Source organism: Oncorhynchus gorbuscha, linkage group LG09 (genome assembly GCF_021184085.1).
Source record: "Oncorhynchus gorbuscha isolate QuinsamMale2020 ecotype Even-year linkage group LG09, OgorEven_v1.0, whole genome shotgun sequence".
Taxonomy (NCBI): Eukaryota; Metazoa; Chordata; class Actinopteri; order Salmoniformes; family Salmonidae; genus Oncorhynchus; species Oncorhynchus gorbuscha.
The window spans coordinates 23,805,837-23,822,282 of record NC_060181.1 but is presented as its reverse complement, the minus strand read 5'-3'; the positions used below and the strand labels follow the sequence as shown (position 1 = coordinate 23,822,282).

General features: G+C 42.3%; 1 protein-coding gene across 1 annotated transcript in view; it reads left to right on the top strand.

The window, feature by feature from the left end:
* LOC124044336 (zinc finger transcription factor Trps1-like) overlaps positions 1 to 16,446 on the top strand; it is a 175,361-nt gene that overhangs the window by 38,012 nt on the left and 120,903 nt on the right. The window contains 2 exon segments of the mRNA XM_046363994.1: positions 4,139 to 5,244; positions 8,890 to 10,037. Of these exon segments, the coding sequence (XP_046219950.1) occupies positions 4,139 to 5,244; positions 8,890 to 10,037 (2,254 nt within the window).

Below are 16,446 nucleotides of genomic sequence, written 5' to 3'. Positions count from 1 at the left end.
ATTTGATACAGTCTCCATCTAATTTGATACAGTCTCCATCTTGTTTGATACAGTCTCCATCTTATTTGATACAGTCTCCATCTTATTTGATAAAGTCTCCATCTTATTTGATACAGTCTCCATCTTATTTGATACAGTCTCCATCTTATTTGATACGGTCTCCATCTTATTTGATACAGTCTCCATCTTGTTTGATACAGTCTCCATCTTATTTGATATAGTCTCCATCTTATTTGATACAGTCTCCATCTTATTTGATACAGTCTCCATCTTATTTGATACAGTCTCCATCTTATTTGATACAGTGTCCATCTTATTTGATACAGTCTCCATCTTATTTGATACAGTGTCCATCTTATTTGATACAGTCTCCATCTTATTTGATACAGTCTCCATCTTATTTGATACAGTCTCCATCTTATTTGATACAGTGTCCATCTTATTTGATACAGTCTCCATCTTATTTGATACAGTCTCCATCTTATTTGATACAGTCTCCATCTTATTTGATACAGTGTCCATCTTATTTGATACAGTCTCCATCTTATTTGATACAGTCTCCATCTTATTTGATACAGTGTCCATCTTATTTGATACAGTGTCCATCTTATTTGATACAGTGTCCATCTTATTTGATACAATGTCCATCTTATTTGATACAGTCTCCATCTTATTTGACACAGTGTCCATCTTATTTGATATAGTGTCCATCTTATTTGATACAGTCTCCATCTAATTTGATACAGTCTCCATCTTGTTTGATACAGTCTCCATCTTATTTGATACAGTCTCCATCTTATTTGATACAGTCTCCATCTTATTTGATACAGTCTCCATCTTATTTGATACAGTGTCCATCTTATTTGATACAGTGACCATCTTATTTGATACAGTCTCCATCTTATTTGATACAGTGTCCATCTTATTTGATACAGTCTCCATCTTATTTGACACAGTGTCCATCTTATTTGATACAGTCTCCATCTTATTTGATACAGTCTCCATCTTATTTGATACAGTCTCCATCTTATTTGACACAGTGTCCATCTTATTTGATACAGTGTCCATCTTATTTGATACAGTCTCCATCTAATTTGATACAGTCTCCATCTTGTTTGATACTGTCTCCATCTTATTTGATACAGTCTCCATCTTATTTGATACAGTCTCCATCTTATTTGATACAGTCTCCATCTTGTTTGATACAGTCTCCATCTTGTTTGATACAGTCTCCATCTGATTTGATACAGTCTCCATCTTATTTGATACAGTCTCCATCTTGTTTGATACAGTCTCCATCTTATTTGATATAGTCTCCATCTTATTTGATACAGTCTCCATCTTATTTGATACAGTCTCCATCTTATTTGATACAGTGTCCATCTTATTTGATACAGTGTCCATCTTATTTGATACAGTGTCCATCTTATTTGATACAATGTCCATCTTATTTGATACAGTCTCCATCTTATTTGACACAGTGTCCATCTTATTTGATATAGTGTCCATCTTATTTGATACAGTCTCCATCTAATTTGATACAGTCTCCATCTTGTTTGATACAGTCTCCATCTTATTTGATACAGTCTCCATCTTATTTGATACAGTCTCCATCTTATTTGATACAGTCTCCATCTTATTTGATACAGTGTCCATCTTATTTGATACAGTGACCATCTTATTTGATACAGTCTCCATCTTATTTGATACAGTGTCCATCTTATTTGATACAGTCTCCATCTTATTTGACACAGTGTCCATCTTATTTGATACAGTCTCCATCTTATTTGATACAGTCTCCATCTTATTTGATACAGTCTCCATCTTATTTGAGTGTCCATCTTATTTGATACAGTGTCCATCTTATTTGATACAGTCTCCATCTAATTTGATACAGTCTCCATCTTGTTTGATACTGTCTCCATCTTATTTGATACAGTCTCCATCTTATTTGATACAGTCTCCATCTTATTTGATACAGTCTCCATCTTGTTTGATACAGTCTCCATCTTGTTTGATACAGTCTCCATCTGATTTGATACAGTCTCCATCTTATTTGATACAGTCTCCATCTTGTTTGATACAGTCTCCATCTTATTTGATATAGTCTCCATCTTATTTGATACAGTCTCCATCTTATTTGATACAGTGTCCATCTTATTTGATACAGTGTCCATCTTATTTGATACAGTCTCCATCTTATTTGATACAGTGTCCATCTTATTTGATACAGTCTCCATCTTATTTGACACAGTGTCCATCTTATTTGATACAGTCTCCATCTTATTTGATACAGTGTCCATCTTATTTGATACAGTCTCCATCTTATTTGATACAGTGTCCATCTTATTTGATACAGTCTCCATCTTATTTGATACAGTCTCCATCTTATTTGATACAGTGTCCATCTTATTTGATACAGTGTCCATCTTATTTGATACAGTCTCCATCTTATTTGATACAGTGTCCATCTTATTTGATACAGTCTCCATCTTATTTGACACAGTGTCCATCTTATTTGATACAGTGTCCATCTTATTTGATACAGTCTCCATCTAATTTGATACAGTCTCCATCTTGTTTGATACAGTCTCCATCTTATTTGATACAGTCTCCATCTTATTTGATACAGTCTCCATCTTATTTGATACAGTCTCCATCTTATTTGATACAGTGTCCATCTTATTTGATACAGTGTCCATCTTATTTGATACAGTCTCCATCTTATTTGATACAGTGTCCATCTTATTTGATACAGTCTCCATCTTATTTGATATAGTCTCCATCTTATTTGATACAGTCTCCATCTTATTTGATACAGTCTCCATCTTATTTGATACAGTCTCCATCTTATTTGATACAGTCTCCATCTTATTTGATACAGTGTCCATCTTATTTGATACAGTGTCCATCTTATTTGATACAGTCTCCATCTTATTTGATACAGTGTCCATCTTATTTGATACAGTCTCCATCTTATTTGACACAGTGTCCATCTTATTTGATACAGTGTCCATCTTATTTGATACAGTCTCCATCTAATTTGATACAGTCTCCATCTTGTTTGATACAGTCTCCATCTTATTTGATACAGTCTCCATCTTATTTGATACAGTCTCCATCTTATTTGATACAGTCTCCATCTTATTTGATACAGTGTCCATCTTATTTGATACAGTGTCCATCTTATTTGATACAGTCTCCATCTTATTTGATACAGTGTCCATCTTATTTGATACAGTCTCCATCTTATTTGACACAGTGTCCATCTTATTTGATACAGTCTCCATCTTATTTGATACAGTCTCCATCTTATTTGATACAGTCTCCATCTTATTTGACACAGTGTCCATCTTATTTGATACAGTGTCCATCTTATTTGATACAGTCTCCATCTAATTTGATACAGTCTCCATCTTGTTTGATAGAGTCTCCATCTTATTTGATACAGTCTCCATCTTATTTGATACAGTCTCCATCTTATTTGATACAGTCTCCATCTTATTTGATACAGTCTCCATCTTATTTGATACAGTCTCCATCTTGTTTGATACAGTCTCCATCTGATTTGATACAGTCTCCATCTTATTTGATACAGTCTCCATCTTGTTTGATACAGTCTCCATCTTATTTGATATAGTCTCCATCTTATTTGATACAGTCTCCATCTTATTTGATACAGTCTCCATCTTATTTGATACAGTCTCCATCTTATTTGATACAGTGTCCATATTATTTGATACAGTCTCCATCTGATTTGATACAGTCTCCATCTTATTTGATCTGATTTGATACAGTCTCCATCTTGTTTGATACAGTGTCCATCTTATTTGATACAGTCTCCATCTTGTTTGATACAGTCTCCATCTTATTTGATACAGTCTCCATCTTATTTGATACAGTCTCCATCTTGTTTGATACAGTCTCCATCTTATTTTATACAGTCTCCATCTTATTTGATACAGTCTCCATCTTATTTGATATAGACTTCGATTGAAGTGGTTCTTGAAAAGAGATCCAGTTCACTTATTCATTTTCCCTCATTCCTCTATCCATGTGTTTAATATACTGTACTTATTACTCAATGAAGTGTGACACTAAAACATTTATCTTGTCTGTCTATGTGTGCTGCTTGCAGATATGGTGAGGAAAAAGAACCCCCCTTTGAGAAGCTTCGGTGGTGAGGAGGAAGGAGAAGGAGAGACTCTGGCCTCGGAGGCCACTGGGCCGGATAGCGAGGACAGTGCGGGGAGCCAGGCCTCAGAGCCTAACGGTGCCGACGGGCTGCTGCCAGCCGAACCAGGCCGGGCCCACGTGCCGGTGACAGACGATCAGGAGGACCCCTCCTCCTCCCCTGGCTCTGTCTCAGGCTCCATCGAACAGGATGGAGGAGGAGGGAGGGGGGATGGAGGAGCAGGAACAGGAACAGTGCCGACAGTCGGCAGCGACACGCCTGGCTTTAATTACCCCAGCCACAAGAAGGGAGGAAATGTAGCGTCCTTCCCCTGCCATGAGGTGACAGACTCAGATCTGCCGGCGCTCGCATCCCGGGCCCAGCCCGATGGGGCTGTGTCTCTGTCTCCGTTCAGATCAGAACCAGATGAGGGGGGAGGGGGTCAGGCACGCAGCCCGGCTGGGGAGCTGCTGCTGGGGGAGAGGGGGGAGGCCGGGGAGGGAGGAGGGGTAGAAGGGGTGCTGCTGCTGGGTGCCCAGGGGAGGGGCTACAGCAGTGCCAGCGGCGTCATCGTCCAGGGCGTCAACCGTAATGGCGAGGACAGGGACCCCTCCTACAGCCCCACAGGAGGTCTCTCAGGTCACCAGGATGGTATGGATAGCTCTGGATACCCTTTGCTAGGCCCTCTCCACCCACACAGGGGGGTAGGTGAGGGGGCCGAGGACACCATGCCCAGTCCCCTGGGGCCCGAGACAGGGGTAGCCCCTCCTTCCTCTCCCAAATTGCAGGACTTCAAGTGCAACATCTGTGGGTATGGTTACTATGGGAACGACCCCACGGACCTGATCAAACACTTCCGGAAGTACCACCTGGGCCTGCACAACCGCACGCGGCAGGACGCGGAGCTGGACACTAAGATACTGGCCCTGCACAACATGGTGGGCTTCTCTCCACAGAGCCTCCACGCCAAAGATGCTACCCGTCCCCCGTCCCACGCTGCCCTGACCGGAGTGCTACAGGATGCTGCAGGGTCCACACGGTTGTTACTCAACGGCACCTACGACGTACAGGTACATATGCTCTGCACACCATTTTGTATCAACTCTTTGTATAATTTTGACATGATTCGCATCAGTTTGTGGGCATTCAACAGTGTGTTGGTTAGTGGGTATGTGTTTGTTTTACATAATCAGAGAAACTCAAAGTATCAGAATGCCCGTCAGTAGTACTGTATAATGGTAGAGTCCCTGCCCGACTAGATGCCCAGGCGTAGCATTGCATCAACCAATTGTTACCTGACACATCATCGACTGTGCAGCCGGGAATCAGATTGCTGTATCATATGATGTGGTTAGCTTATATGTAAAATATTTATCCATGCGTTGTGTATCTGGCAATGTAGTCAGATAGGAACTCAACCATTCTCTACATTGAGACCCAGGCCAGCCATGGTTTGAGACTTGTCTCTTAGTGGGACACTTGAGTCATCAGAGTGACTGGGTCAAAGGAGAGAGGCCTCATGGGAACTGTAGTCTGTTTTATCACTGTCATAAATACATCTCAACTTGGAACATTACATTCATGTACTACAGTTTAGCCGTTAGTTTAAAGCTGAAAGATGTAACTTTTTGGGCCACCTGACCAAATTCATATAGAAATGTGAGTTATAGATATGTCATTCTCATTGAATGCAAGTCTAAGAAGCAGTAGATATGTTCTATGTGCGCTATTTCTATGCTCCCCGTTCTTTAGATTTTGTTACTATCGGTTTTGTACACCAGCTTCAAACAGCTGAAAATATTATATTTTTGGTTATTGAAAAGCTGCTTCACTGTGGTTTAGATGGTACAATGATTCTCTACAATATGCATTGCTTGCTTTGTCACAAACTGAAATTAGACTAACTATTGGATTTTTAGCAAGCAGGACATGGTGGAGCGATTTCTGAATATTTACCATTAATATCCATGAAAACACGTGCCAAACATATATTGCACACATGGACCATACAGTACCCCCACTGTTTGGGAGTTTGAAACATATTATCTAATATCTCCAAGAGAAAAGAGCCATACGTGACTTGGTGCTATTACCAACCTCTAATTTGAAAGATATTTCTTAGTAATCTTTGTCTCACTATCCATATCAATTGGATGTCACCGGGTTTGAATATTGTCACTATGAAATAAAAAAATAAAAAAGTAGAATCAAAAACACTATTCTGTATTCATCCCCTAGTGGAATTTTCCATGTGGTAATAGCGAAGGCTGCTCATTTGTCATTACCCAATGAAAAGGGGGGAAAGAGTGTAGGGAAAGGAGAGGGAGCCAGTGAAAACAGGCAACTCGATTTATTTTAAACGAGGGGTAATGAACAGATGTCAGAGCCATTTATCTGCACAGCTTTCGCTGCATGCGGTTTCTCCCTCAACTTCAACAATGTCATGTTTACAATTCGAGTGGCGTATTTAACTCCAGTGTTCCTTAAAAATGAGGTGCCTTTGGCCCGGGGTCTGGGCCTCTAAATGCCATATCATACAGCAGGAAGGGCTATTTGTCCTTTAAGCCCACCAAGGATTGTAATTACCTCTAAATTAGTTTTCCCCTTAAAAAAGTCTGACTGTCTCGGACAGCTCACTAAGGGCTGATGCGTTGATGAGGCTGTCACCTTTTCTACTTTCTCTCTAGCACTCATCTGGTGTGTGTGTGTGTGTGTGTGTGTGTGTGTGTGTGTGTGTGTGTGTGTGTGTGTGTGTGTGTGTGTGTGTGTGTGTGTGTGTGTGTGTGTGTGTGTGTGTGTGTGTGTGTGTGTGTGTGTGTGTGCGTGTGTGTGAAGAAAATTCCCCCAAAAATGACTGACTTGTCTATCAAGTTTTTGTGTGAGTTGGCATGTGCTTCTGTCTCTGTGTGTGAGGGGAGTCAGAATGTGTGTATATGTGTCTGTGGGAGAACAATTCTGGTGAATGCCAGACTCGTGTGGTGTCTCATACAGACTTTTTGCATATTGTTATTTTTGGGAAAGTTTTGAGTTCCCCAGGAATTCACACCCTTACTGTTCCACACCCAAGTGAATGTTATGGATGGGCATTTATGTTTAGTCTACTGCACATGTTCACATACAGTATGTAGGATCTTAATTTGAGCCAGTCTGCTACAGCAGGAAAATTCCTCTGCAGCAACAGGAAATGCAAATTACTATGTGGATTATAATTAATGGACATTTTTTGTATGGCTTGATACATTTTTCATTAGAGCAAAAAGTGGTAGTTACTGACTTAAGATCAAACATCTGTAGTCTTACTGCATTAAGAAGGCAGTGTAAAGTAGACTATAGTTGCAGGATTATGAACGAACGTGGTGCATTCAATTATTGCAATTGTTTCACAAGCCCCATATTTTCCCACTTAAAATCCCCAAACTTGATTAAAATACACAAAAATGAAAATACATTTCATTCCATAGTAGACATGTTCTGGTATTACAGTGTATTTATTTTATTGCTCATATTTCAGAGGACGATTCACTTGACTGACTGGAGCGGTCATATAATAAATGGTGTATGTAGCTAGTCTCTTCAGGCAGTTTTAGGAGCGACCGACTCTGTTTCAGTCATTACATATCGTCTAGAAAGTGACGTCAGGCTGCTTTAAACCACACGAGGATCGAGACCTCCCACTTATACACACTGGATAGTCTACCAATTACAAAACCTCTCTGGCTCCGGGATATTTCACACAGCCGCCCTTATGTTTTCGATTTGAGACGCTTTGTTGCAGACTTCGAGGTCAAGGTGCGTAGGATGTTGAAATTCAGGGAACATGTTTGACTGCAAGGTTGGTTTGGTTTGTTGCGTTTACTAGACAACAACCTTGACGGCTGATCCCTGCGAGGCACTCTCGATGTTCACGCCTGCAGAACCATTTTCATGCTTTTTGGAAATAGAGGGTGGATTTGTTGTGTATTATTAGGGAACAGGTGTTTCTTTAGCAGTATTCAGATATAAACCCATTCTTCCTACCATACTGCTTCTGGTTGGCTGTATTGTCAACTTGAGCATCAAAACAATCTCAGTTTGCCATTTCCCTTGTTGAATAAAACGAGGGAATTCATTTGTAACAAAGCGTAATAGACTGCATTGTTATACAGCGTGTATTACCATATAAATGAGCTGCAGTTATCGCAGGTGTTCAAGTTCTATCGACTCTTCACATCGACTCCATCTGCTCAATTCAATTCCTCTTCACTTTATCATTGAATCGCTGGTCATGGAATTGTGACATCTGATAAACCATTCTAAACTGAGCTCACCTCTGTGTAGATATAGATGATAAGCTGTTCTCTTTAATCCTGGTCTTTCTGTGATGAGTCTGGGTTGGTGTTGTCAGGATGGTTCTGTGTCTGTGTGTAGGACTGACTGACTCACATATTGCACTTTGTCTGTGTATTGCTCTGGGTTTATTTTGTATATCTTTATTATTTTCACAGATGTAAAAATATATGATGAGGGTTAAAAGAGAAAGTAAAAGTGCATGGGGATTGTAAATCACCTTCCCCTTCCACATATTTATCAACAAATAAAGAGTAGGATTGTGATAAATAATTGTTGCAAATGAAACTAAGGAAAATAAAATATAGGATTCAGGTAAATCAGCGGAAGAAAAAATACATTGAAGTGAAATGAGTTGATGTCTCTTCCTCTTCTTCATTGTGTTCCAGGTGACGCTGGGAGGCACCTTCATTGGCATTGGGAGGAAGACTCCGGACTGTCAGGGAAACACCAAGTACTTCCGCTGCAAGTTCTGTAACTTCACCTACATGGGCAGCTCCTCCTTGGAGCTGGAGCAGCACTTTCTGTCTGCCCACCCGAACAAGATGAAGTCCCACCCCCCACAACTGCCCAATGACGACAAGCCCTTGGACAGGAGGGGCAACTGTGTGACACGGGGTGGTGGTGCAGAGGGGGCGGAACCGGGAAAGTGGGCGGACCGGGTGGCGGTCCGTGCGGAGGACGACTCGGTGGCTGGCTACTCTGTTCCCATCCGCGCCACCGACTCCCCTGGCTGGACGGGGACCGACGGCGGCGCCACAGCGGCGGACTATTACTGGTGTAAGTACTGCAGCTTCAGCTGTGAGTCGCCCAGCTCACAACGCCTCCTGGAGCACTACGAGAAGAGACACAACCAGCCTGGGGGAGGAGGGACCAGGGAGGGCAGCCCAGCCGAGAGGGAACGAGGAAGCAGCAAGGCCAGGGACAGAGAAAGAGACCCTGATCGAGACCTGACCCCCCACAGCCGGAGGAAAGACAAGACAGGAATGGGTGGCACACCGGGGGCAACAGACCCAGAGACGGTGGTGACCAGCTACAACTGCCAGTTCTGTGACTTCCGCTACTCCATGAACCACGGGCCTGAGGTTATTGTGGTGGCGCCTCTGCTCCGCCACTACCAGCAGGCCCACAGCATCCATAAGTGCACCATCAAGCACTGCCCATTCTGCCCGCGTGGCCTCTGCAGCCCCGAGAAGCACCTGGGGGAGATTTCCTACCCGTTCGCCTGCAGGAAGAGTGCCTGCTCCCACTGTGCCCGCCTCCTACTCCAGCTGTCTCCCCAGGACATCTCCCCGTCCCCCAGGCCCAGTGTCACCCACCTGTGTGACCAGTGTCCCTATGCCACCAGCGACATCGACCTGCTCCTGCTGCACTACGACAGCGCCCATGCCACCCATGGCGTGCTGGAGGTCAAGCCCGAGGAGGAGGGCGCAGAGACGGGGAGGATCTCGGCCCCCAAGGCCCCTCACGGGGAGCATTCATGCACCAAGTGCCATTTCATCACAGATGTAGAGGAGGATATCTTCCGTCACTACAGGTGAGTAGTGGGGAGCTGAGTCTATTTGCAGACGTTGCTGACATGTTGTAGTTAGTCAACCAGTCAATTAGTTAAGGTTTGGTTCAGCTTCGCATTGTAAACCTGATTTTCATTGATACAAATTAGTGTGGTATCATGCATCATGGCTTAGTGCTAGAGTCCAGCTAGTGTAAGCATTGTTGACATGGTTCTTAATTCAAATTTGGGTTATGAGATGATCTGTTGTGACGTTGAAGTAAATCCAGGTTTGCTCATAATGAGCAGCAGATTTGCGCTGACACACACAGTACATGTAGTTAATCAACTTTAGGGAATCGATAGTGAAATGTTAAAAGTCAAGTAATTCAATAACCCCTTTGTGGGCTTAGATTTAGTCTGGCCTTTGCCAGGTGTGTGTGTATGTATGTATATATATATATGTATATATATATATGTATATATGCCATTTAGCAGACGCTTTTATCCAAAGCGACTTACAGTCATGTGTGCATACATTCTACGTATGGGTGGTCCCGGGGATCGAACCCACTACCCTGGCGTTACAAGCGCCATGCTCTACCAACTGAGCTACACAGAGTGTCTCTGTGCTGCCTTCCTGTGTGCCTGTGTATCGGGGTGGGTTATGGAAAATACTCTGCAACTGAACCATATAATAGATAACCGAGCCACTGAAATCACTCTATTACCTTCTATTACACATCCACATAAGATATGAATTACAGAGCATTTCTCCTTTTCAGATCAGCGGCCTGTTTAGATTCGGCTGTTTGGGAATGTGTCGATAGAAGCGAGTCTTGTGCAGTAGCTCGATCCATATGTCTGCTTGAAGCCTTTACAGACGCAGTGCCAGAGCGCTGACAAATCAATTGTGGTAAATCTAATAGAAGTGCAATGCAGGAAATGTAAAACTTGTATTTCAGGTTTTAAAAGGCTTCTGATGTTTGTAATTTCCACTTTGTAATTTCCACTTTGTAATTTCCACTTATCAACCCGTACAAAAATGTCCATTAATTATAATCCACATAATAATTCACATTTCCTGTTGATCACTTGTTGGAGGCTTAATTTCTATAATACTTGTAAAATGCTCACCGCTCTAGGCTAAGTGTTAAAGGTTGAAACAAAACAGCTAAAAGGGCCACCCTCAGTGTGTGAGAAACAGGGTCTTTCTTGAGTGTGTGTGTGATGTCCATCATGATCTGTAGACCCTGGAAGGTTTGTTCAGGTGGGCTCGGAGGGGCTCTGTTTCCAGACCCTGATGGTGCTGTGTGTGTGTCTGTCCGTGTGCTTGCTGAATAAGGTGCTTTTTGCATTCAGGCCTCAGAGCCCTAATGCACAGAGGAGAGAGCAGAAATCAGACCTGCTTCTGCTGGGGTTCCCAGGAGATACCCCGCCTCAAACACTGTGTGTGTGTGTGTGTGTGTGTGTGTGTGTGTGTGTGTGTGTGTGTGTGTGTGTGTGTGTGTGTGTGTGTGTGTGTGTGTGTGTGTGTGTGTGTGTGTGTGTGTGTGTGTGTGTGTGCGCGCGGGATGGAATCAATGAGTGTCTAGAATGGAATTCATGGAACGGAATGGTTTCCTTATGTTTGATGTGTTTGATACCGATACCATTGATTCCATTCCAGCCATTACAATTAGCCCATCCTCCTATAGCTCCTCCCACCAGCCTCCACTGCTGCATGTGTACAAATACATGTTGTTTCCACCTCTGCTTTGTATTCGTCTCTGTGTCTTTGTACATATTACACTCTGTTCCATTCAACTACAATACATATCTGGATATGTGGTGTGTGTCTGTGAGTTAGCATTTCGTGCATGATGTCTGGTGTGCAAGTAGAGTAAAGCTTACTGCATGTTCTCAATTGAAACAGTTTGCACGTATATTATGATGACATTTTTTTATGTTTTTGTTCATTTTGGTCTTCGGCAGGTTTTTTCCGTTTGTTCGTGCACACGTTTTTTTATTGAGGCAAACTCTACGCCCCTTGGTCGGTGATTGGTCAGTAGTATTACTCCTTCAGTCTTAAAGGAAGTGTTTGTTGTTAGTCAATGAGAGACGACTAGTTTCTCATGCACATTTTTTCACTTGAGAAATACTGCACCAAACATTTTAGTTAGATGTAAAATTGCAAGACTAAGACCTGGGAAAAAAACTGGTTAAAATGAATGACACGTTTCTTGATTTATCTTAGGCTAATTCTGACTATTTTGAGGAAGTGTTTCTGGCTATGTTGTTGCTACGGTGGCTCAAGAGGGACAAACAACAGGAATGTTTACGCTTTTTTCTCGCTTCCAAGCGAAGGTCTTTAAGGAGTATGAGTGCACAGATGGTTGCTTCGCCTAGCCGAGTTATGCTCGGACCAAAGAGAACCTATATACTGTATGCAGTGGCCTGGTCTGGTCTGGCTCTGTGCTGTAGATTTATGTGCTGGTCACCACCTCACTCACCTCCAGACCCCCGCCCACCCTGCAGCCTGGACGTGAACACCATACTGATGCAGAGCCGTCTAACACACACACACACACACACACACACACACACACACACACACACACACACACACACACACACACACACACACACACACACACACACACACACACACACACACACACACACACACACACACACACACACACACACACACACACACACACACACACACACACACACACACACACACACACAGCCTACTCACCCTGTCTGAGGCCATCCCTTTATATCAACCTTCAGTGAGAGCAGAGAAGAGCAGAGGGGGAACATTCTCCATCTTTCCTTAAGGAACAATGAAGTATAATAGTGAGCAGCACAGAACACACATGTTCAATTATCAGTCAGCCTTTAGGGCTTACAGCATCGTTACCCTGCACAGCACAGGTATGGAAGACTTCCACTGTAACATGTTTTACCCCCGGCCTATCCAGCTCAGATCCCCCAGTTCAGTTCAGTTCCCCCCAGCCTCTCCAAACCTTCCATAACAAAGCCATCCCCAACAGAGACATTGCCCACAAAATGACGTGGAAACTGAGCTGCAGTTCCTAACCTCCTGCCAAATGTATGACCATACTAGAAACACATATTTCCTTCAGATTACACAAACCCACAAAGAATTCAAAAACAAATCCAATTTTGATAAACTCCCATATCTATCTCCCATATCTATTGAAACACCACAATGTAAATACAACCTATATTTATGTTTATTTACTTTCCCTTTTTTCTTTTACTATTTGTGCATGATTGCAACACTGTATTAAGACATAATATGACATTTGAAATATCTATTTCACTTGCTTTGGCAATGTAAACAAATGTTTCCCTTGCCAATAAAGACCCTTAAATTGAAATAAAATTTAGAGAGAGGAGGAGAAATAGAGTAGGAGAGAGATAGGGGATAGAGTGAGTATATATATATATATAGAGAGAGGGTATATATATATATATATATATATATATATATAGATATATATATATATATATAGATAGATAGATAGATAGATAGATAGATAGATAGATAGATAGATAGATAGATAGATAGATAGATAGATAGATAGATAGATAGATAGAGGGGATAGAAAGAGAGAGAGGGAGGGGTAGAGAGAGAGGGGGGTAGAGAGAGAGAAATAGAGAGGGGATAGAGAAAGAGAGAGACAGAGGAGAGCGAGAGAGAGAGAGAGAGGGGATAGAGAGAGAGGAGATATATATATATATATATAGAGAGAGGGAGGATATAGGGGATATAGAGACAGAGAATGGAAGAGAGACAGGGGATAGAGAGAGAGGGAGAGAGAGAGAGGGTATATATATATATATATAGAGAGAGGGAGAGGATAGAGAGAGAGAGAGAGAGAGAGAGGGGGGGGGTATATATATATATAGAGAGAGAGAGAGAGAGGATAGAGAAAGAGGGAGAGAGAGAGAGAGAGAGAGAGAGGGGGGTATATATATATATATATATATAGAAAGAGAGAGAGGATAGAGAGAGAGGGAGAGAGAGAGAGGGTATATATATATATATATAGAGAGAGAGAGATGATAGAGAGAGAGAGAGAGAGAGAGAGAGAGAGAGAGAGAGAGAGAGAGAGAGAGGGGTGTATATATATATATATATATATATATATATATATAGAGAGAGAGGATAGAGAGAGAGAGAGAGAGAGGGTATATATATATATAGAGAGAGAGGATAGAGAGAGGGAGAGAGAGAGAGGGTATATTTATAGAGAGAGAGAGGGGATAGAGAGAGAGGGAGAGAGAGAGAGAGGGTATATATATATAGAGAGAGAATGGATAGAGAGAGAGAGAGGGGATAGAGAGACAGGGAGAGAGAGAGAGGGTATATATATAGAGAGAGAGAGGGCGGGAGAGAGAGGGGAGAAAAAGAGACTTGCCAAGACGCCATCTTGCTCCGTCCTAAATCATCCACTCGTGTATGGCTGCAGCTAACCTTGTACAGACAGATACATTTGGCTGGGTGTGTGTGTGTGTGTGTGTGCGTGCGTGCGTGTGTAGATGCATGTGTGTGTGTGCACCACATTTATTTGTGTGTGGTGGTGGGGATTCTTGAAAGTGTGTTCACATCAACATCTACTTGTTTTCAAATCAATTGCAATTTCCTGAAATATCCTCTTGAAGAGTGGGATAAGGTGAGTCAAAGGGGTAAGTTGAGCCACCATTGTTTCTTGGAAGCCATACACAAAATTAATAATTTGACCAAATATTTAGGAAGAGGCCATAATTTCATGGAGTCTGTGAAGGAAGAAACCATTAAAAAGAGGTAAGCACGCAGCCGGCCGCGACCGGGAGGTCCATGGGGCGACGCACAATTGGCCTAGCGTCGTCCGGGTTTGGGAGGGTTTGGCCGGCAGGGATATTCTTGTCTCATCGTGCACCAGCGACTCCTGTAGCGGGCCGGGTGCAGTGCACACTGACCAGGTCGCCAGGTGCACAGTGTTTCCTCTGACACATTGGTGCGGCTGGCTTCCGGGTTGGATGCGCGCTGTGTTAAGAAGCAGTGCGGCTTGGTTGGGTTGTGTATCGGAGGACACATGACTTTCAACCTTCGTCTCTCCCGAGTCCGTACGGGAGTTGTAGCGAGTCCGTACGGGAGTTGTAGCGATGAGAGAAGATAGTAACTACTAACAATTGGACACCACGAAATTGGGGAGAAAAGGGGGTACAAATGAAAAAGAGGTAAGCAAGTTAGGTCCACAAAACTGATTTTCACAGAGCCAAATTAATGTATTGTTTTAGAGGTTTTATGATGCTTGTATCTAAAAAGTAGATACTTTAAAGATTGTTCTATACATCAGTTGGGTTCTCTATAAGTTTCAATATGAGGTCCTAAAAACCTGTACAGCACTTTGAGATATCAGCTTGAAAGTGCATCCTTTTAAGTGCATCCTTTTAATTGTGTGGGCTAATATAGTCAAAATGTTTGCCCTTTGGTAAGTTGAGCCAATGGCGAATTAAGCAAATGTAAGAATTTTCTTCCCAGGCGTTATGCAAGGCATTATCACTGGGATAGGGGGTAACACCAGGGCCTGGCCTATGTTAAAAGAGTTTAAAAAGTATTAAGTGTTTGTAAGGTGTTAAGCCTGTGTTAAAAGATGCTTAAAATACAGAAAGTGATTTTGAATGTTTGGGAAATAAAGATGGACATGGTTTTAAAAGGTAGTGGTCATATTTCATTCAATGCAGACATACAGTTGAAGTCGGAAGTTTACATACACTTAGGTTGGCATCATTAAAAGTCATTTTTCAACCACTCCACACATTTCTTGTTAACAAACTATAGTTTTGGCAAGTTGGTTAGGACATCTACTTTGTGCATGACACAAGTCATTTTTCCAACAATTGTTTACAGATTATTTCACTTATAATTCACTGTGTCACAAATCCAGTGGGTCTGAGGTTTACATACACTAAGTTGACTCTGCCTTTAAACAGCTTGGAAAATTCCAGAAAATGATGTCATGGCTTTAGAAGCTTCTGATAGGCTAATTGGCATCATTTGAGTCAATTGGAGGTGTACCTGTGGAGGTATTTCAAGGCCTACCTTCAAACTTAGTGCCTCTTTGTTTGACATCATGGGAAAATCTGCCAAGATCTCAGAAAAAACATTGTAGACCTCCACAAGTCTGGTTCATCCTTGGGGGCAATGTCCAAAAGCCTGAAGGTACCACATTCATCTGTACAAACAATAGTACGCAGGTATAAACACCATGGGACCACACAGCCGTCATACCGCTCAGGAAGGAGACGCGCTCTGTCTCATAGAGATGAACGTACTTTGGTGTGAAAAGTGCAAATCAATCCCAGAACAACAGCAAAGGACCTTGTGAAGATGCCGGAGGAAACAGGTGCAAAAGCATCTAAATCCACAGTAAAACGTGTCCTATATCGTCAT